Genomic DNA, 23,790 nt, shown 5'->3' on the forward strand with positions numbered 1-23,790 from the left:
GCGCACGGGGCCCCCTCCCAGACGCCCCGCCTTCGCTGAAGCGTTACCTCCCCGTCACCCATTGGCCCAGAAGGGCTTCACTTCAGGGCGAGGGGATTGGCTCCGCCGGACGCCATTCAAAGTGCGCCTCTTTCGAGCCAAGCCCCGCCCCGCGCGGCGCCTTTCCTGTCTTTGTGCGCTTGGCGCGCGGCTCTCACATGTGGGTTGCACCGCAGGGGCAGGGAGTTCTACCTACTGCACGCGTGTGCAGACTGCTGACGTAAGGTGTGCCTTGTGTATGGCCGTGGTACAGGTATGCGCAAAACTTGCAAGGCAAAACTGCATTAAATATCTGTGCTAGCCTAGGCCCGGGTACAAACTGGTTTCTGGCCCCAGTGCCCAAACTCCATTGGCTAAATTGAGACCATTTAACACTTATTTTGTGTTCTAGAAATCTAGACTAATGCATCCTGTACCTAGAGTCTACAAATCTGTGAGGGGATGGGGTGGGGAGGAGGCTCTGCAAACTCCATAGGTTAAATAGAATAAATTACGTTGCCCTGACTTCAGTTAAAGGATCCTGGTGCAAGATTGTCATAAAAAGCTCTAGCCATCCAGTTTTTGGCCCCAATCCTTCAAATTCTGCTGCCTAAATAGAGAAAAAGCTAACTGTCCCCAATGCATTCACAATACCCTGTACTGATGCATGCCAGTGCAGTAGCATGGCAAAAACTTAGAAATTGCTAAGTTTGGGTCTCTGCTTAAAAGTTGGATTATGTTGTTTTTTGAGCCCCAAGTCCCTGGTTTCAGTGCCTATACAGAAAATAAATGTAAATAGAATTTTATATTTAAAAAAAATCCAGACTCCAATGCAACTTGGTGTAACAGTGTCACAAATACTCAGGTCCAACACCTGGATTCTGCTGCTCCTATTGTACCAGTATCCCCAAACAAAAACAAAAAACACCCGGCAAGTGACACATGCCTATCCAGAAGCTCTGCAAAGAACTGGGTCCTGCCAGATGTAGCCAAATTTTTCCTCACAGCCCCATCTTCCCCATAAATGAAGAACAGAAGGCCCTGATGCTGATGGCGAACTTTGGGTGCCACCACCGTACAGATAATGGTAATATGCACACTTAGAAGGTCAATTTTGAGTCACATTTTTTAAATTAAATGAGAAGATTTAACTATATGAAGATAAATGCCAAAAATCCCTACTGTCCAAATACCTATCTGTTATCAGCTGGCAGGTTCCTGGAGGCACTGTGGTAGCAGTGGATCTTGAGGTATTTGAAAGAGGATGAGATTAGTGACTATGGAGTATAGAATCATAGACTATCAGGATTGGAAGGGACCTCAGGAGGTCATCTAGTCCAACCCCCTGCTCAAAGTAGGACCACTCTCCCATTTTTGTCCCAGATCCCTAAATGGCCCCCTCAAGGATTGAACTCTCAACCCTGGGTTTAGCAGGCCAATGCTCAAATCACTGAGCTAGTTTGGGGTGAGTGCTACATAAAAAAGGGGTGGCCTGGAAAAAAGCACAAAGTTTCTTGTGAGAAAAACAGGCAGCGGAGGCTGACATTGATGATGTGTGAGGCTGATGTAGGGAAGAGCAGATGGATAGGGAAGTGCCTTAAAGATAAGGTCTAGAGAGCCTGTATTAGGTGTAAGTGGGGGATGGGATAATATGGTCAGAAGGATTAACTGAGCAGCAGTGACTTGAGTGGACCTGTCAAGAAGGCTGGAGATGGGGAGGTTGCAGTAGCCGAGAAGAAGAGATGGTGAGGGCCTGGACAAGGGTTTTAGCAGTGGATGCCGAGCAAAAACTAGGTCTTAAAAATAGCACTGAGGATAAGGCAGCATGGACGTGTACTGATCTGAGGTTCTAGAGCAGTGGTCTCCAACCTTTTTATGCCCAAGATCACTTTTTGAATTTAAGGATCTGCCCCACCTCTGCCTCAAAGCCCTGCCCCACTCACTCCATCCCCCCCATCACTTTCTCTCTGCCACCCTCACTCACTTTCACTGGGCTGGGGTAGGTGTTTGGGGTTTGGGGGGCGTATGGGCTCTGAGCTGGGGCCGAGGGGTTCGCCGTGTGGGAGGGAGCTCTGGGCTGAGCCTGGGGCGGGGGTTAGGGTGCAGGAGGGGGTACAGGGTGCTGGCTCTGGGAGGGGGGGCAGGGTTGGGGCTTGAGGTGCAGGAGGGGGTTCGAGGTGCAGGATGGGTATGGGGTGCTGGCTCTGGGAGGGGACTCAGGGCTGGTTTGGGGTGCTGGCTCTGGGAGGGGGCTCAGGGCAGGGGCTTGGAGTGCAGGAGGGGGTTTGGGGTGCTGGCTCGAGGAAGGGGCTCAGGGCTGGGGGTTGGGATGCGGCCTCCTGCTGGGCAGCACTTACCGCTAAGGCAGGCTCCCTGTCCACCCCGGCCCCACGCCACTCCTGGAAGGGACCAATGGGCTGCGGCCCCTGGGGTGGGGGGTGGCACATGGCTCCGCAAGCTACCCCTCTCTGCAGGCACCACCCCCACAGCTCCCATTGGCCACAGCTCCCCGTTCCCGGCCTATGGGAGCTGTGGGGGCAGTGCTTGCAAGCAGGAGCAGCGCGCGGAGGGAGACCCCTGCCCCCCACCTGCGGGGCTGCGCTGGCCACTTCTGGGAGCAGCATGGGGGCAGGGCAGTCAGGGAGCCTGTTTTAGCGGCAGCCCCGCTGTGCCGCCAGAGATTGCGATTGACTGGGAGATTGTGATCAACGGGTTGGTGACCACTGTTCTAGAGAAAAGACAAGAGTCCAATATGTCACCCTGGTTACAGGCCTGCATGAGGGTGATGTTGTGAACAGTCCAAAACAGGACATTATAATAATTTACTAAGAACATGAATATTTGTTCACTGAGATTCTGTTTGTGCAAAATTGGCTTTGCCAAAGCTCAAAAGACAAGGAGATGAGCATTGTGGATGAAATCCCAGCCCCACTGAAGTCAGTGGGAGTTTTTGCCATTGACTTAAACGGAGACAGGATTTCATCCCTGTGTTTACAGGATCAAGACCTCTATGTCTCATTATGATTGAGGTTTGGTCTACACTAGCAACTTATGTTGTTATAACTGCATCGCCCAGAGATGTGGAAAATCCACACTCCTGAGTGATGCAGTTATACCGGCCTAACTTCTGGTGTAGACAGTACTATGTTTACGGGAGGGCTTCTTGGAGAGGTGGAGTACTCATAGGTAGCGTCTTCACTGAAGTGCTACCGCTGCATCGGTGTCGCTGTGCTGCTCTAGCATTTTAAATGTAGGCAAGCCCTGAGATTTAAGTGACATTTTAGATTTTAACTGGGAGCATATGGCTTCTTCTACAGCACCTTTATTCTAAGGCCATGTCTACACTACTACTTATGTTGGCAAAACTTATGTCACTCAGGGTTGTGAAAAAACACCCCCCCCGAGCGACATAATTTTCACCAGCATAAGTGTTCATATGTACAGTGCTGTGTCGGTGGGAGAGCTTTCCCTGCCGACATAGCTACTGCCTGCTGTTGAGGTGGTTTTATTATGTTGACGGGAGAGTTCTCTCCTGTCGGCACAGAGCGCTCTTACGGTGGTACAGCTGCACCGGTACAGCAGTGTCACTGTAAGCTCGCTAGTGTAGACATGGCCTAAGTCCTAAGTGTCATGGTAGGAGGCACCAGGTGGCACAGTTACACTTAATCTTACACGTTCTTTTACTTAGCATAAAGATATTGTTCACTCTTTGAAGAAATGCTGCATTGTTAATTTTGTGACGATGTTCCTTTGGGAGAGCTGTGGAAAGCAACAAAAGAGTTTACTCTTTGCCTTAATCTCTGTAATTAGAGTTAATTCTTGAGTCAGAATTGCTTTCTAGGAAATGGGTATTAGTGTTTGGGATGAAATTCCTGAAAGAGGGGATTGCCTGTATGCTGTTTGTGATCATCTCTGTTCAAGGACTGTATATAGCAGGGATCAGCAACCTTTGGCACATGGCCCGTCAGGGAAATCTGCTGGTGGGCCAGACCGGTTTGTTTACCTGCAGGGTCCGCAGGTTCGGCTGATCGCAGCTTCCACTGGCCGCGGTTTGCCGTTCCAGGCCAATGGGGGCTGCGGGAAGCAGTGGGCCAGCACATCCCTCGGCCCACGCTGCTTCCCGCGGCCCCCATTGGCCTGGAACGGCAAACGGCAGCCAGTGGGAGCTGCAGTCGGCCGAACCTGCAGACGCTGTCGGTAAACAAACTGGCCCGGCCCGCCAGCGGATTTCCCTGACGGGCTGCATGCCAAAGGTTGCCGATCCCTGGTATAGAGTGTAACATAAACAGTTTGCACTTAGAATATACCCAGAATCCACATCACTGATTTCTCTTCTGGACAGCGGACCCACAATTTCCTGACATCTGTGCCTGCCTTGCACGTGGGCAACTTCAAAACAGACTCCAGTGAGAGACTGCTGAATTGGAATTAATTTGCAAACTGGATACAATTACCTTAGGCTTGAATAAAGACTGGGAGTGGATAGATCATTACACAAAGTAAAACTATTTCCCCATGTTTATTCCCCCCCACCCCCTTCCCTTCATCAGACATTCTTGTTAACTGCTGGAAATGGCCCACCTTGATTATCAATACAAAGAGAGCCCCCCCCCGCTGGTAATAGCTCACTTTACCTGATCACTCTCATTATAGTTTGTATGGTAACACCCATTGTTCCATGTTCTCTGTGTATATAAATCTCCCCACTGTATTTTCCATTGCATGCATCCGATGAAGTGAGCTATAGCTCACGAAAGCTTATGCTCAAATAAATTGGTTAGTCTCTAAGGTGCCACAAGTCCTCCTTTTCTTTTTGCGGATACAGACTAACATGACTGCTACTCTGAAACCTGTCATAATGACCTCAAAGCATCTTTTAAAAAGATTAACTCTATATCTACGAGAAAGGTATTATTAGACACCTTTTACAGATGAGTAAACAAAGGGACAAATACACCGGACCCTCGCTAGAACGTAGGATTTGGGATCCATGCGTGGTACCGCGTTAACGCGGGGACCACATAGCAGGGACCGCGTTAAAATGAATTCCAAATTAAAGTAATTAAATTTGGGATTCATGGCCGCGACCGCGTTATATGCAAATTCACGCTATATAGATGCATGTTTTAGCGGGGGTCCGCTGTACATCAACTTCTCCAAGCCCATGTAAGTCAGTGGTAGGACTGGGAACGGAATCCATGAGCCTTAATGGCTAGCCCCCCTGCTCTAACTACTACACAGTACACCACCTTAGAACACAATCGTGTAGGCGACTAAAAATATGCAGGATGTGGCATGGGGAAAATAGATCATCTATAAACATGCCTTATATTCAGCTGCTGTTGCTAAAGTACTCATGTGAGAATGATTCTTTCCTTTTTAGGGTAAAAATATACATGAAACTTTGAATGTGGCTAAATTTTTCTACCATTTTAAACATTGAAATTTTCTAGTCCTCTTTTTTTAAGGCTTCAATCCTGTAAATTGCTGAGCTCTCTAGCACAATCCAATGGAACACTGAAGCATGCAAATAACTATGCCCACAAGTCATTGACTTCAGTGGGATTACTTGCATATTTAACTTTAAGCACATGCTTAAGGGTTTTGGTGGATCAGGCTAAAAGTGCACAGCATGTTGCAGGATTTAGCCCTAACAGATAATGTAAATATTTCCTTATTGATTCCAATAGCCTTACAAGTAATGATTTAGACATGAATAGACTGGGGCATTTCAAGAATTTGGTATCAGTACAAAAAGGTGGAAATGTCAGCAGTTACGTCAGACCTTGTAGAAAGTCGGTGGGAAAATATTTCCTGATTCATATACAATGTGCTTTTAATATGAAACTACAGAAGGGTGCATCAGGCAGGGGTTAAGAAATGCTATGGCAAAAAATACTGAATATTGTGCCACTCCGCAGTACATTTGGATTAGAAAGCACTCTTTTTATCGCTCTCAAGAGAATAAAAATTCACTTGCTAATGCAACAAAAATAGTGGTGTCTCATTTTTGTTTTAGGAGCAAACTGTGAAGATATTTGTTGTTTTCTATAGTGTAGTGAGGAGGTAGGATAACTGTAGTTAAGGTTGAGACTAGCTTACTGTTTAACAGCCATTATTTTTAAATCCTCTAAAATCAACATGCTTACTTGGATGTCTTGAACATTGCTGTACCTTATGGAGATCTGAGGTAGGGTTAGTGCTCCAAATTTGAGGTAATTTGAGCAAGGGATTCCTGAGATAAAGACCCTACCAAAAGTTACATGACATCAACATTTTATAGTTCTTACTAATATGATTTTTTTGCACACCTTTGGAACTGAAACTGGTTGTGATCCTCCATAAACTGATATCATCCATTCAGGATTGATTTCAGCTATCATCTGCATTCCTCTGCTCCTTTGGGAAGCAGCATTTTTAATATTGAAGGTAAATATTGGACCTACAATGTGGGTCTACCCAGGATAACAAGTCTGAGAACTAGAACCCATATAGAGTATCATAAAACAATTACAACCCATACTTGATGGGGACCACATCCTGAAAGAAATCTTTCCTGAAAGAATTCTGGCCTTCAAACAACCCCCCAGCCTTGCCAAGCAAGCTCCCCAAAGACCAGGACTCACCAACTCAAAAAGGCCCTAGATCCTAGATGATCAATATTCCCCACAACATACTTTTCAAGACCCAGGGGTTCCATACATGCTTATCACAACAGTGCATCAAACGTCCCAACAACTGTGCAAGTGAAACCAGACAATCACTGTGCTCTCAAATGACCTTATACAGAAAAATTATAAAAGACAAAAACATCTTATCACCTGTGGGCAAACACTTTTCACAAAGCGATTATTCCACATGTGACCTCTCAATCCTCAGAGGAAACCTGAATAACCACTTCAAAAGATGAGCTTGGGAACTTAACTGCTGGACATTAACAACCATGGATGTAACAGAGACACTGGTTTTTGGTTTATTACAACAATTTGTAACACAACTTACTTCCTGTGTAATTGCTCACTTCATTTTAGAACCCCTCTCAAGTCTCTCATTTGTTCTCATGCAGCCAGGCTGAGACTCTGGCAGACCAGAATGTTTGCAGGCAGCCTTAAATAACAATATGTTGGTGGCTTGAGGTGCTGTGCTGTGACTATTCAATTTGCCTAACATCCTTGTTGTACTGTAAGTTCAAGTCCTAGCCATGGCAGCTTTCTGAGAATGTGTATTTGTTGCTCTCTGTCTGCCTTTTGCAGAGGTTTCTTCTTGAAGTTTTGCCTTGTGAGCAAAGCTTCTGGTTGAAGAGCCAATATTGCAAATTTCTCTAAAATCCACGTGCGTATTCAGACTTTACTTCGGAAGAATTGTAAAAGAAAATAAATTTAATTCCGTAGAAGGAAAATGAAAGACTGCAGCAGCAGCATCATTCTCCTCACCCATTTCGTGAACAATGGGAGAGCCTTGACAGAAGAAAATCAAGTAGCTGTGATTCTCATTGATGCCAGCATCATCAAAGAGGTTGCTGAGCATCAAAAAATGCACCCAAATAGAGAGCTCTGCCTTAAGGTCTGGTATAAAGTCGACATTGACTAATATGGTACCAGGATACTGTTTTGTCAGTCAAAACAATAACATGAAAAATAAACAGAAAACAAATTTCAACTTTGTACAAGAATTCATCCAGTCAACACAAACCAAAGGTGCATACCTATCAATTTCAACTGAGTGCAGTAGTTTCTGTGAAAAAGGACCCTGAATGTATTGTCAGTTTTTAGAACATTTTAGTCACATGGCCATTTTAAAAACACTCATAGTAAACTTCAAGTTGTATTTTTCTTCCACAAACTGCTGTCGAAAAATAATGAGTACACAAGCGACAATAAAATCTAAAAATAAAACACTAAACCAAAGACAGAATATCTGTAGATCTTTTTTTCATCTTGATTCAAATGGAAATACTGATGCAACTGTAACTGGCATTACCACCCTACCATAGTATTATTGTACTGCTTTAGGTCCAGGAGTAGAGAGAGGGGTGCAAGTTGAAGCACTTGGTAAAGGAGTTTGTCAGGTATCAGTTATAATATCAGATGATTTTAATAGTCAGAGAGAGGTTATCTTAAAAACCTATGTCACAAAAGGAGCAGGAGTATGTATACCTCTTGGTGGAAATCTGCAGTAATTTGGTCAAGAGGTTCCAGAGGTACAGCATCCCAATAAGGAGCTGATTTTAATATTTCAGTTAGTATTCCACCACAGGGGGGCTGGGGTAGATATTGAGTTAGAGGAGAGGAAATCACCCACTGGGAAGAATAGGTCAGTTCACACCTCTAAGAGCTATTGTGGCAGGTTGTATGCATCTCCATGGGGTTTTCTGATTCATATGGGAACATCCTGTCGCGATGAACAGGCCACTTCACGCCTCTGCAATCTCATGTTGCAGCAGATTATGCAGAGCCGCTTCTCTTTATACTAGCCTTTGAAGTAGAGACCAAAGTCTAATATAATGCTCCCACCCACTCTGAGTTTCAGTGGGACGTAGGCTCCTAAGTGCTCACTTCTGAAAAAGGAACCTAGGCTCTGCACCGACGCAGCTGCCCCACTGTAGCATTGCTAGTACAGACGCTCTAAACGAATGGGAGAGAGGTCTCCCGTCGACTTAATTCCTCCATCCGCCGCGAGCGCTGGTAGCTATGTCGGCAGTAGAGTTCCTGACAACATAGCACTGTCCACACCATCGCTTAGGTTGGTGTAACTTACATCACTCAGGGGGGTGGCTTATTCACACCCCGAGCGATATAATTTATGCCGATTTAAGATGTAGTGTGTACATAGCCTAAATTACTTTTGCACTTTTGAAAACATTGCCCTTTAATCACTGGGAAACTGAGAGCATAGACCTATTTTATATTGAAAAATTCACACCCTAAGCACTTTAGCTAGGTTGATTTAACCTTCCGGTGTAGATGTAGCTAGGTCGACGTAAGGACGACGTAGGGGGGAGGGATAGCTCAGTGGTTTGAGCATTGGCCTGCTAAACCCAGGGTTGTGAGTTCAATCCTTGAGGGGGCCATTTAGGGATTTGGGGCAAAAATTGGGGATAGGTCCTGCTTTGAGCAGGGGGTTGGACTAGATGACCTCCTGAGGTCCCTTCCAATCCTGATATTCTATGAATGTAAGTCAACCTAGGTACCCCCACTTGGAAAGGTAGATTAACTACAATGGTGAAAAACTCCTTCCATCAGTGCCAGAAACGTCTACACTATGGTGCTGCAGCAATAGTAGTGCCGTTGTGCGCTTGTCTGCACTGGCACTTTACAGCGCTGCAACTTGCTCGCTCAGGGAGTGTGAAAAAACACCCCCCTGAGTGCAGCAAGTTTCAGCGCTGTAAAGCACCAGTGTAGACGGTGCATCAGTGCTGGGAGCTACACCCCCATGGAGGTGGGTTTTTTTAGAGCACTGGGAGACCTCTCTCCCAGCGCTCTGCCGCGACTTCACAAACAAGTGAAGGCATGCCCTATAGCAGCTGTAGTGTAGATATGGCTTGAGTTTAGAAAACAGGGTAGACAGAGGCCTTTGGTAAAAGCTTCCTTCTTTCATGAAAACAGTTATGAAGGTCTTCAAAAACAGAAATAGGAAAGTCCTCTTTAGAAGTAAAAGCTGATTATAAATTGAAGGTTTTGTCAGTCCTGGTTTTAGAACCAAGTTGCAGTAGCTGGATAGTTAACAGTGTGGGGAACAGAGTAGAATAGGGTATGTTTGGTATTCTTTATTGCATAAACAACGCTGCTACAAACCAGAATTGTTAAACATGGAATGATAGTCAGATTCAGTGCAGACGCTGGCTTCACCAACTGGCTTCTGATACAGCGCTGAACAAAGAAAAAATTTTAGACAATGTTCTTTGAGAAAGGAGTCCAGACAACTTTTTATTTTTTTTCCTCAGTCCAGGAATGTGCAGCCATACAATTCCACATTAAAAAAAGTTTGTCTTTTCAAAGCAATGGTGTAAGGCTTTAAAACGTCAAAATATCACCTCTGTTGAATTCAGTACGTTAGTAAATGGTTAACATAATGCATTAGACCAAAGATCCCACAGCAGAAAAGTTTGTTCTTTCTTTTTTCCCCCTAATAGAAGCTTTATGGATTGGACTCATAATATTAAGTACTGGCTGAGGATAAAGTATCACAGACGGGATGCAACGCAAGAGGCCATCTGGCTTAAGCATTAGCAGATCTTGTTAACTGTCCAACTGCAGGCATTTGTGTCTGCCTCTGATGGTGGCATCTGGCAGGAGGTGGTGCAAGAGAGTTGTAGTGCAGTGTAGTTTTGTGTGTGTGTGGCAAGATCCAAGAAGAGCTTTAAACCTGGCTGTACCCTTAGAAAACCACGGGATCTTTTATGCTAGTCAGAAGGTACTGTACTAGCAGCATAAATCGTTGAATAGTTTTTGATTGGGCAACCTTGTAAATAAATCTGTTAGGTCATTCAAACTTTTATTTACTGATAATGTGGTGATAATACTAAGTTTGCTTATCAAGATATGTTTCTTCTTTTTTTTGCTGATACATAAACATACCTGTGAGGTAATTTCCAAAAGTAAAACTTGTTAACGTTACACAATGTGCCAGATATTTGAACACAACAAATTACACTTCTAAGTCTTGGGTGAAATTAATACAGATATAGTATGTACGTAATCAAGCATCTAGCAGCAATGTAGTACAATTTAAAGACCTGTGTTCTTCCACAAGTTATGTGGTGTGGAGGGGAGCAAAGCCATAGAAAAAGCTGACGGTAGTGGGGATATGTATAGAGAAATCATGTATTTTTAGGATGTTCCTCTCCACCCTGTGTAAGCATCTTTGTACCTTTTCCAAAAGAACTGGGCAACAGATGAGACATGAGAGAAAAGGAGGCAAGAGAAAAAAGAAATGCTTTCAGATGAGATTTGAAATTAAATGGCAAAGTGACTACACAAGGAGATAACAGGAGGATGTGGATACGAAGAATCCTACACGAACAGCTTTGAGATTGTATGAAGAGACAGAGCGAAAGCTAGTGTTAGACTAATGGAGGGAACACAGAGGGTATTTGTGCAAGGAGAAACATATATACCTGTGTCATCACAGGCAATTTACAGGCTATTCTTTGCAAATGGTAGATTACATTAGGCCATAGAAAATCATAGAACCCTGGTGTTGGGAACACGTGTTGCTCAAATCTGCCACACAAATGCCCATCCGCTGGGATATATGTCTTTAATCAAACATTAGTTTGCTTTGGTTTTTATTTGAAGTAACTATGTTAGCATCTTGTAAGTTTGTTCAGCTTTATTGTCTGCATAGACAATCAAAACTTCCCTCCCTGAATGACGTAGTACAGGATTCTATGCAGTCCCCTGACTTTATTTAATGTCTGAATGTCATATCTCACCCAAAGGACAGCCCCAGGTTCGTTTAGGCTGGTCTCATGGCCATGGCAGTGCAAATCAAAAATTTGGAAGAAGCCGCTACTAAGTAGCTAACCAACAGTTTACTTCAGGGTGGACAGTACTGTGAGACCAGAAGTTTGTGCTCTGTCTCTACCAAAGCAGTTATCAATGAACCCCATCTGCATAGTACCGTAATTCCTCACTTAACATTGTCCCGGTTAATGTTGTTTCGTTGTTACGTTGCTGATCAATTAGAGAACATGCTCGTTTAAAGTTGCACAGTGCTCTCTTATAACGTTGTTTGGCAGCTGCCTGCTTTGGCCACTGCTTGCAGAAAGAGCAGCTCATTGGAGCGAGCTGGTGGGGGCTTGGAACTAGGGTGGGCTGGCAGCTCCCCTTTCAGCTCCCCTAAGTTCCCTGTGCGGCAGCCGCCCAGAAGGCTGTCAATTGCTGGGCAGTTCAGGTGTCCCTCCCCACACTGCCATGTGCTGCTCCTGCCCTCTGCCTGGGAGCTGCTCCCGGGAGCTTGCTGCTTGCTGTGTGGGGGTGGGGAGGAAGAAGGGGTGCTAATGTCAGGGTGTCCCCTGCACCCACCAGCAGCCAAGCACCCTGCCCTTCCTCCTCCTCCTTTCCCCCCGAGCGCGCTGCATCCCCCCGCTCCTCCACCTACCTCCCAGCGCTTGCCACCGCCAAACAGCTGTAGCAAGCTCTGGGAGGGAGGGAGAGGAGCGGGAATGTGGTGTGCTCAGGGGAGGAGGCGGGGAAGAGTGGGGCTGGGGTGAGGATTTGGGGAAGGGGTTTGAATGGGGGCGGGGCAGGGGTGGAGTCAGGGCGGGGCTGAGGGCAGAGGGGGGTCGAGCATCCACCAACGTAATGAGAAGTCGCCGCTGATGCCCCACTCCTGTACCCCATCTCCATAGAGTGGGGCGGGGGACACGACAGGGCTCAGGACGGAGGGAGCTTGCTGGCAGCAGCTGCTGTCTCAACTTGCTTATCTACTTAAAAAGGCAGTGTACTTAGAGTGGGGTCAGCGTACTTAAAGGGGCAATGCACGTGTCATAAATATAAAGGGAAGGGTAAACACCTTTAAATCTCTCCTGGCCAGAGGAAAAACCCTTTCACCTGTGAAGGGTAAGAAGCTAGGATAACCTCGCTGGCACCTGACCAAAATGACCAATGAGGAGACAAGATACTTTCAAAGCTGGAGGGGGGGAGAAACAAAGGTTCGCTCTGTCTGTGTGATACTTTTGCTGGGAACAGAAAAGGAATGGAGTCTTAGAATTTAGTAAGTAATCTAGCTAGATATGTGTTAGATTCTGTTTTGTTTAAATGGCTGATAAAATAAGCTGTGCTGAATGGAATGTATATTCCTGTTTTTGTGTCTTTTTGTAACTTAAGGTTTTGCCTAGAGGGATTCTCTATGTTTTGAATCTGATTACCCTGTAAGGTATTTACCATCCTGATTTTACAGAGGTGATTCTTTTACTTTTTCTTCAATTAAAATTATTCTTTTAAGAACCTGATTGCTTTTTCATTGTTCTTAAGATCCAGGGGTTTGGGTCTGTGTTCACCTATGCAAATTGGCGAGGATTTTTATCAAGCCTTTCCCAGGAACGGGGGTGTAGGGTTTGGGGAGGATTTTGGGGGGAAGACGTTTCCAAGCGGGCTCTTTCCCTGTTATATATTTGTTAGACGCTTGGTGGTAGCAGCAATAAAGTCCAAGGGCAAAAGGTAAAATAGTTTGTACCTTGGGGAAGTTTTAACTTAAGCTGGTAAAAATAAGCTTAGGGGGTTTTCATGTAGTTCCCCACATCTGTATCCTAGAGTTCAGAGTGCGGAAGGGACCTTGACAGTGCGTCTCTCTCTTTCTCACACACACATGGTGTATGTGTGTGTGTGTCTCTCCCTCACACACACACACACACACATACACACACGGTGTGTGTCTCTGTGTCTCCTCCCTCCATTTGTGCTGCCTTGTAGAGTGTGAGACTACATTAACAACAATGTGTTAATCCTTGAGGGCTCAGTCGAGTGCTAGTTCATCATTTAGCCGTAAGGCATTCCCTGGGAAATATCCCAACCTCTGACTCCACCATCTCAACAAGCTTCACAGTCATCATTGCATCATTACAGTATTAAATTGTTTGTTTAAAACTTATACTGTGTATATGTGTATGTGTATATATATTTATATATGTCTTTTGTCTGGCAAAAAAAAATTCCCTGGAACCTAACCCCACCTATTTACATTAATTATTATGGGGAAATTGGATTCCCTTAACATTGTTTCGCTTAAAGTAGCATTTTCCAGGAACATAACTACAACGTTAAGCAAGGAGTTACTGTACTGGCTAATCAAATTGTCAGTGATGTTCTTTTGCTGTCACCTAACACAGTCATCCGATTGGGAGAATCTTCGATTACATTCTGATGTTCAGTTGATTCCTCAGAGATGGGGCAGCAAAGGTTGAGGCCAGGGATTTCCCTACACTCCCCCCCCCCTGCATTTCCTCCCCCCCCAATTTTGTGAACTAGTTACAGCAGTGTTGCCAATTTAGTGATTTTTTGGAAATTTGAATGGAAATTGAAACATTAATACACACTTTAAAAGCATATAAAGTGTATGATAAAATATGTGTATCTGAAAAGTATAATAGATTTGAAAAGTATGAACATAGACTAGCTTCCTTATACAGCTGTTGTTTTTTATGACAATGTCTGTGCGTTCATTTCCGTGATGTTGGCCAACCTAATAATTTCAAATTATGATTTGTAAGCAAAGTCTAAATGAGCTCTCCCTGACAGCTAGTGATGAGCTGGTGACTGGGGGGAAAGGCTTCAGGACCAGATTTGGTATTTACATTCACACCTAATCTACCTAGGTATCCAGCAAACAGAGCAGTGTTGCCCAAGTGATAGATTTTGGTTGGGGTTGGGTTACAAATCACTTGAATGCGGTGGGGAGAGGGAGTAATGAAATGTTGTTATTCTTATTGTATGAGTAAAGGCCAGTAGAACTGTACTTCGCCTGTGCTGATTGAGGACATCAAGAGAGAGGGTGGGGACAGGTGTTTTGCTTGATGGTCTGCCTGAGTCACAAGTACTGTTTGACCTGCCCCTCTCCACTGTTTAAAGACAGAGCTGATTAGGCTCCATAGATAGTCTTATTTTGTTAAGTGATCACTACAGCTGAAATCACTGATAAGCAGGTCTAAGTGCTTAGACCTGCTGTGGGACAGTGTTTCTGTGGAAGAGACAGCCCAGTCTGCACTAGCAGCGAGGTTCCCCCACTGAGAGCTCAGCTGAAATCACTGAGAGCTGTGTGGAACCTCAAGAGACCAACTCGTAGAGGTCACAATGGCAGGTGGCAGCGGAAGGTGACGGCACAGGGCCATTGGCAACAGCGCGATAGAGTGAACGGTGGCACAACGAACAACAGTGGCCAGAGTGAGCAGTGAGCAGGTGGAGGAATGAGTAAGGTGCCTTCTTGACCCCCACCTGGGAGGTGAATTCATGTGAAAGCACCTCTGAACTCTGAGTCTCCACTGACCCAGGACAACACCGGTGAATGTTAATGAGGCTGTTAAGAATGCTGGAGACACAACACAGTTCATGCAAACAAACATGGCTGTGGCATCATACTTTCTATTTAAGCAAGAGATACCACACACTGCAAACTGGAGGCCAGTGTTAAGTGCATTGTCACTTGTTCATCCTGAAGTTGAACACTGGTTCCGAACAAGACCAGCAAATGCTCACTATCTTTCTGCAAGAAACTCAACTGACTGGCTAGAAACATGTGGTGAAACAGTGAAAGACTCAGCAGTTGAAAAAGTGATGAACTTTCTCACCACATTCAAAAAATTTACATACATGGCTGATGAATGCACCGATGCAAATGGGCATCAAGTATTAAGTCAATGTGTACATTATCTTGATGTCAGTGGTAGGCCAGTGGATGCATTTCTAGATGTTCAAGTTATAAAAGACACATCGGCTGCATCTGTAACAACCCACATCTTAGAAGAGTTAAATGCTTGTCAATTGGACCCCAAACAGATGGCTGCTTGTACATTTGATGGAGCTGCAAACGTCTCTGGAAGACATGGTGGAGTACAAGCTTTGCTCAGAGAAAAGTGTAACCCTATTCTCTCCTATACACACTGCAGAGGCCATCTACTTCAACTAGTGCTAGTACGAGCTGCAGACTCTTCAAAAGACATTAAAAAAAGCTATAAATTTAATGTCTTCATTATATTCTTTTTTCAGCAAGAGTCTAAAAAGACTGAATATCTTGGAAAACATAGAAGATACACTGTGACTGAAGTTCAAATTAGTCCAACTGGGGAAAACCCTCTGGCATTCTCATGAGTGATCCTTGGCTGTTGTCTTAAAATTACTCCAGCTGTTATTACTGGCTTTGGAAAGTATCTACCAAGATGGGATGGATCTAAGTAGTGAGCCTGATGGATTACTTTTGCTACTATGTTCAGAGAAGACTATTGCCATTCTCTCTCTTGTAAGTTTACTGTTGAAACCACTAGGGTCATTAAACAATGCTATCCAGGCATCTGCTACAACAGTAGTAGATGTTTGTCCAGCAATAGAAGATACCCTTGGATCAATCTGAGATATCCATTGAAAATGTACTGGAAGAAGCAAAGACTTCAGTCCAGAAGTTGACTAATGAAGGTACTTATGTTGACTCCTTAAGTGAAGAGGACAAGAAGTGTTTGTTAAGCCAGCTAAAAAAGTACACAGACTTGATTCTTACAAATCTACAGTAGTGATTTCTGGATTCTACACAGTCTCTAAATAGCTTTCACAGATGTCTGTCTTATAAAACATCTACAGTTGAGTGGATGAGGCACTACCGCAATGGGGCTGCCATGTGCTCAGACAGCACAGAGAATTTGAACACAGTGGAATATCATACAACAAATGAATGAAGATTTGACTTCAACTTTCTTTTAATTATCACTAGTGCCTCGACCAATCTTCAGGCTGTTTCCCGGGATGAAGGAAGTAGGAATTCATCTTTTGCTACTCCCAGTCACAATAGCTACAGTTGAGCATTCTTTTTCATCATTGAATAGAATTTTGTGTTCTGAAAGAAGTCACCTTCTGCCTGATCACGTGAATGAACTAATGAGCATATCAACTGAAGGAATGGAAGTACCGAACACACTAGAAGCTACCAAAGATGAATGCATTGCATTCAAGAAGTTCATTAACAGAGTTGTGCAAAATTATAACAAGAAACCAAGAAGGATGTAGATGTAGTGCTTAATAGAAGGCTTGAGTAGCCTACTTTAATTTGTGTGATGATTTTAAAACATGAGTTAAATCTAATAAAATGGTCATGAAACATTTATCAGTTTTGACTATGGTGCCATACAGCCCACCTTCACCCTCTCGGTCTCACCCCTCATCGGCCCTGACACACACCCCCTTCCCCAATTTAAATTCCTGGGGAAAACACTGGTTGAGACAACAGTGTCATCTCGTGCCTGTTTGGGGCCATAAATGTTTAATGCTGGTGAAAGATTTCATGTGGACAGAGACTGAAACCTGCTGTTTAGGGGGGCAGTGTGGTTTGGTGATCATGGAGACAAGAACTCCTAACGTCTAATCATGAATCTGACATTATTTGGGAAGATCAATTTATCTTTCTATGACTGAGTCTCTCTGCCTGTAAAATGGAGATAATAATACTTATCCACCACCAGGGATAGGAGGATTCATTAGTTAAAATATAAGGCTCTATAGAAATGCCCGATTATTAAACAGAACAGATAGGCTGCAATAGCATCCTCTGTAGTTATTCCCCCACTGTGCCTTAACCAGAGGGATCAAATGCATGAGTGAGAGGAGAATTCACTCTCCAGGGTCCATTCAATCCTTGAATTCTCTAATGTGATTGCCAATAACAAAACCAATTAGCACCAAATGTGGAGGCATTTTTTGTGACTTTTCTACTAGGAATTGGCCGGAGTCTGACTCATCAACTCATTTCATATAACTAAACAGTAATGACTTTTGATTGCTACCATTACAGGCTGAATTTGAACTCATGATCTAAAAATAAAGAGACTCAATATCCCTGAGCCAGCCAGTCCCCTTATTTAAAGACATAAATCATTTCTGTAATCACCTTATTTCCATACATCTTTAGTTTTCATTTGGAGAAAGCAAATCATATAAAACATTAACTTCACTGCTCATAATTAAATATGTATTTATGGTTACATACGTTACATTTATTTTAAAACTCTAACATAACATTTACAACTATGACATTCTTTTTGCTATCTGTGTTATATCGCTTTCCCCTACCCTGTGCCTGTCTTGTGTATTTAGAGTGTAAGTTCTTTGGAGCAAGGACTGTTTATTATTTTGTGTTTGTACGGTGCCTAGCACAATGGTACTTCATTCTTGTTTGGTCTCTAGGCACTACTGTAATAATATAATATAAATGCTAAATTTGCGTGCTTTGAACACATGCATTTCTTGCACATATTTGACTGACAATTCTTCACTCACAGAACTGCATCTGTATCATAGGACAGATAAGTAAATAGATAGATAAAAACTGTTGAACTGCTGGGACATTCAGAAGTTTTTTATTTCTTTTTCTGGCCATTATAGGCATAGGTCAAAATTATTTTAAAAGGATAACAGCTTCCGATGAAGTGAGCTGTAGCTCACGAAAGCTTAAGCTCAGATAAATTGGTTTGTCTCTAAGGTGCCACAAGTACTCCTTTTCTTTTAGGTTTTTGAAAAGTACCAAGGGGTAGCCATGTTAGTCTGTATCCACAAAAACAACAAGGAGTCTGGTGGCACCTTAAAGACTAACAGATTTATTTGGGCATAAGCATTCGTGGGTAAAACACCACTTCTTCAGATGCAACTGAAGAAGTGGTGTTATGCCCATTTAAATCTGTTAGGGTATGTCTACACTACGGAATAAGGTCGAAATTATAGAAGTCGGTTTTTTAGAAATTGGTTTTATATATTCGAGTGTGTGTGTCCGCACAGAAAATGCTTTAAGTGCATTAACTCGGCGGAGTGCTTCCACAGTACCGAGGCTAGAGTCGACTTCCGGAACATTGCACTGTGGATAGCTATCCCACAGTTCCCGCAGTCTCCGCTGCCCATTGGAATTCTGGGTTGAGATCCCAATGCCTGATGGGGCTAAAACATTGTCGCGGGTGGTTCTGGGTACATATTGTCAGGCTCCTGTTCCCTCCCTCCCTCCGTGAAAGCAAGGGCAGACAATTGTTTTGTGCCTTTTTTCCTGAGTTACCTGTGCAGACGCCATACCACGGCAAGCATGGAGCCCGCTCAGGTAACCGTCACCCTATGTCTCCTGGGTGCTGGCAGACGCGGTACGGCATTGCTACACAGTAGCAGCAACCCCTTGCTTTGTGGCAGCAGACGGTACAGTACGACTGGTAGCCGTCATCGTCATGTCCGAGGTGCTCCTGGCCACGTCGGCTGGCAGCGCCTGGACAGACATGGGCGCAGGGACTAAATTTGGAGTGACTTGACCAGGTCATTCTCTTTAGTCCTGCAATCAGTCCTATTGAACCGTCTTATGGTGAGCAGGCAGGCGATACGGATTGCTAGCAGTCGTACTGTACCATCTTCTGCCGGGCAGGCAAGAGATGAGGATGGCTAGCAGTCGTACTGTACCATCTTCTGCCGAGCAGCCATGAGATGTGGATGGCATGCAGTCCTTCTGCACCGTCTGCTACCAGCCAAAGATGTAAAAGATAGATGGAGTGGATCAAAACAAGAAATAGACCAGATTTGTTCTGTATTCATTTGCTTCCCCCCTTCCACACTGTCTAGGGGACTCATTCTTCTAGGTCACACTGCAGTCACTCACAGAGAAGGTGCAGCGAGGTAAATCTAGCCATCTATCAATCAGAGGCCAGACTAACCTCCTTGTTCCAATAAGAACAATAACTTAGGTGCACCATTTCTTATTGGAACCCTCCGTGAAGTCCTGCCTGAAATACTCCTTGATGTAAAGACACCCCCTTTGTTGATTTTAGATCCCTGAAGCCAACCCTGTAAGCCGTGTCATCAGTCACCCCTCCCTCCGTCAGAGCAACGGCAGACAATCATTCCGCGCCTTTTTTCTGTGCGGACGCCATACCAAGGCAAGCATGGAGGCCGCTCAGCTCACTTTGGCAATTAGGAGCACATTAAACACTACACGCATTATCCAGCAGTATATGCAGCACCAGAACCTGGCAAAGCGATACCGGGCGAGGAGGCGACGTCAGCGCGGTCACGTGAGTTATCAGGACATGGACACAGATTTCTCTGAAAGCATGGGCCCTGCCAATGCATGCATCATGGTGCTAATGGGGCAGGTTCATGCTGTGGAACGCCGATTCTGGGCTCAGGAAACAAGCACAGACTGGTGGGACCACATAGTGTTGCAGGTCTGGGATGATTCCCAGTGGCTGCGAAACTTTCACATGCGTAAGGGTACTTTCATGGAACTTTGTGACTTGCTTTCCCCTGCCCTGAGGCGCATGAATACCAAGATGAGAGCAGCCCTCACAGTTGAGAAGCGAGTGGCGATAGCCCTGTGGAAGCTTACAACGCCAGACAGCTACCGATCAGTTGGGAATCAATTTGGAGTGAGCAAATCTACTGTTGGGGCTGCTGTGATGCAAGTAGCCCACGCAATCAAAGATCTGCTGATATCAAGGGTAGTGACCCTGGGAAACGTGCAGGTCATAGTGGATGGCTTTGCTGCAATGGGATTCCCTAACTCTGGTGGGGCCATAGACGGAACCCATATCCCTATCTTGGCACCGGCGCACCAAGCCGGCGAGTACATAAACCGCAAGGGGTACTTTTCGATAGTGCTGCAAGCTCTGGTGGATCACAAGGGACGTTTCACCAACATCAACGTGGGATGGCCGGGAAAGGTACATGACGCTCGCATCTTCAGGAACTCTGGTCTGTTTCAAAAGCTGCAGGAAGGGACTTTATTCCCAGACCAGAAAATAACTGTTGGGGACGTTGAAATGCCTATATGTATCCTTGGGGACCCAGCCTACCCCTTAATGCCATGGCTCATGAAGCCATACACAGGCAGCCTGGACAGTAGTCAGGAGCTGTTCAACTACAGGCTGAGCAAGTGCAGAATGGTGGTAGAATGTGCATTTGGACGTTTAAAGGCGCGCTGGCGCAGTTTACTGACTCGCTTAGACCTCAGCAAAACCAATATTCCCACTGTTATTACTGCTTGCTGTGTGCTCTACAATATCTGTGAGAGTAAGGGGGAGACGTTTATGGCGGAGTGGGAGGTTGAGGCAAATCGCCTGGCTGCTGGTTACGTGCAGCCAGACACCAGGGCGGTTAGAAGAGCACAGGAGGGCGCGGTACGCATCAGAGAAGCTTTGAAAACCAGTTTCATGACTGGCCAGGCTACGGTGTGAAAGTTCTGTTTGTTTCTCCTTGATGAAACCCCTTGGTTCACTCTACTTCCCTGTAAGCTAACCACCCGCCCCTCCTCCCTTCAATCACCGCTTGCAAAGGCAATAAAGTCATTGTTGCTTCACATTCATGCATTCTTTATTCATTCATCACACAAATAGGGGGATCACTACCAAGGTAGCCCAGGAGGGGTGGTGGAGGAGGGAAGGAAAATGCCACACAGCACTTTAAGCACAGCACTTTAAAAGTTTACAACTTTAAAATTTATTGAATGACAGCCTTCTTTTTTTTGGGCAGTCCTCTGTGGTGGAGTGGCTGGTTGGCCGGAGGCCCCCGCACCGCGTTCTTGGGCGTCTGGGTGTGGAGGCTATGGAACTTTGGGAGGAGGGCGGCTGGTTACACAGGGGCTGTAGTGGCAGTCTGTGCTCCAGCTGCCTTTGCTGCAGCTCAACCATGCACTGGAGCATACTGGTTTGGTCCTCCAGCAGCCTCAGCATTGAATCCTGCCTCCTCTCATCACGCTGCCGCCACATTTGAGTTTCAGCCCTGTCTTCAGCCTGCCACTTACTCTCTTCAGCCCGCCACCTCTCCTCCTGGTCATTTTGTGCTTTCTTGCACTCTGGCATTATTTGCCTCCACGCATTCGTCTGTGCTCTGTCAGTGTGGGAGGACAGCATGAGCTCGGAGAACATTTCATTGCGAGTGTGTTTTTTTTTCTTTCTAATCTTCACTAGCCTCTGGGAAGGAGAAGATCCTGTGATCATTGAAACACATGCAGCTGGTGGAGAAAAAAAAAAGGGACAGCGGTATTTAAAAAGACACATTTTATAAAACAGTGGCTACACTCTTTCAGGGTAAACCTTGCTGTTAACATTACATACATAGCACATGTGCTTTCGTTACAAGGTCGCATTTTGCCTCCCCCCACCGCGTGGCTACCCCCTCAACCTTCCCCCCTCCCTGTGGCTAACAGCGGGGAACATTTCTGTTTAGCCACAGGCAAACAGCCCAGCAGGAATGGGCTCCTCTGAGTGTCCCTTGAAGAAAAGAACTCTATTTCAACCAGGTGACCATGAATGATATCTCACTCTCCTGAGGATAACACAGAGAGATAAAGAACGGATGTTGTTTGAATGCCAGCAAACATACACTGCAATGCTTTGTTCTACAATGATTCCGGAGTATGTGTTGCTGGCCTGGAGTGGTAAAGTGTCCTACCATGAAGGACGCAATAAGGCTGCCCTCCCTAGAAACCTTTTGCAAAGGCTTTGGGAGTACATCCAGGAGAACCGCGAATGCCAGGGCAAAGTAATCTTTTCACATGCTTGCTTTTAAACCATGCATAGTATTTTAAAAGGTACACTCACCAGAGGTCCCTTCTCCGCCTGCTGGGTCCAGGAGGCAGCCTTGGGTGGGTTCGGGGGGTACTGGCTCCAGGTCCAGGGTGAGAAACAGTTCCTGGCTGTGGGGAAAACCGGTTTCTCCGCTTGCTTGCTGTGAGCTATCTACAACCTCATCATCATCATCATCATCTTCTTTGTCCCCAAAACTTGCTTCTGTATTGCCTCCATCTCCATTGAAGGAGTCAAAAAACACGGCTGGGGTAGTGGTGGCTGAACCCCCTAAAATGGCATGCAGCTCATCATAGAAGCGGCATGTTTGGGGCTCTGACCCGGAGCGGCCGTTCGCCTCTCTGGTTTTCTGGTAGGCTTGCCTCAGCTCCTTCAGTTTCACGCGGCACTGCTTCGGGTCCCTGTTATGGCATGTGTCCTTCATGCCCTGGGAGATTTTGACAAAGGTTTTGGCATTTTGAAAACTGGAACGGAGTTCTGATAGCACGGATTCCTCTCCCCAAACAGCGATCAGATCCCATGCTGTTTGGTCCATGCTGGAGCTCTTTTGCGATTCTGGGACTCCATCATGATCACCTGTGCTGATGAGCTCTGCATGGTCACCCGCAGCTTGCCACGCTGGCCAAACAGGAAATGAGATTCAAAAGTTCGCGGTTCTTTTCCTGTCTACCTGGCCAGTGCATCTGAGTTGAGAGTGCTGTCCAGAGCGGTCACAATGGAGCACTCTGGGATAGCTCCCGGAGGCCAATACCGTTGAATTGTGTCCACAGTACCCCAGATTCAAGCCAGCAAGGCCGATTTAAGCGCTAATCCACTTGTCAGGGGTGGAGTAAGGAAATCGATTTTAAGAGCCCTTTAAGTCGAAATAAAGGGCTTCATCGTGTGGATGGGTGCAGGTTTACATCGATTTAATGCTGCTAAATTCGACCTAAAGTCCTAGTGTAGACCAGGGCTTAGTCTTTAAGGTGCCACCAGACTCCTTGTAGCTTTTTGAAAAGATCATCATGGTAATTCATTAAAAATCCAGAAGGTGGTGCTGGTAACTAAAAATAATACAGGACAGCATGAGTTGAATTACTGGAAACTGATGCTGAAGGAACTGGGACTTTGTTGTGTGTGGGAAATGACTAAACACACTCATGTCATTTTCCTGAAAAATTCCGCCTTCTACTCTGAAGGGACTGATGAGCCCAAAATGTTGATTCTGGCCTGAGTCAAGTAAGGTGTGAACCATATTTACAATCAGCTCCTCTCCTACAGTTATGTTTCACTCAGGCCATTTCTCATACCCACCTCTCTTACTACTCCTACCCCTTCCTGAGACTTCTGCTGCTGCTCTGCCATGCTTCCAGGTCTCTGATTGCCAGGACCTCTCTCCAGCTGCTCTGTCTTTGCCTTTGTCCAGGCCCAACAGGATGGAGTTCTGCTCCACTCTGAGTTTCCTGGCCCTCCTGTAAAAACAATTGCTACTGAATTGAAAGTCCTCACAACTCTGCTTTTGGTTTACTTTCCATTTCCACCCT

General features: G+C 45.3%; 1 protein-coding gene across 1 annotated transcript; it reads right to left on the reverse strand.

Moving 5' to 3' along the window:
- Positions 1 to 21,120: 21,120 nt before the first annotated feature.
- LOC140902688 (uncharacterized) lies at positions 21,121 to 23,123 on the reverse strand. Its single transcript, XM_073323030.1, has 2 exons — positions 22,283 to 23,123; positions 21,121 to 21,693 (listed from the first exon to the last, which is right to left on the reverse strand). Exons 1-2 carry the CDS (start codon positions 22,800 to 22,802, stop codon positions 21,173 to 21,175), a joined length of 1,041 nt encoding a protein of 346 aa, XP_073179131.1. The 5' UTR covers positions 22,803 to 23,123; the 3' UTR covers positions 21,121 to 21,172.
- Between the last annotated feature and the right edge of the window lie 667 nt (positions 23,124 to 23,790).

The sequence above is a fragment of the Lepidochelys kempii genome, chromosome 24 (genome assembly GCF_965140265.1).
Source record: "Lepidochelys kempii isolate rLepKem1 chromosome 24, rLepKem1.hap2, whole genome shotgun sequence".
In the NCBI taxonomy this organism is placed as follows: domain Eukaryota; kingdom Metazoa; phylum Chordata; order Testudines; family Cheloniidae; genus Lepidochelys; species Lepidochelys kempii.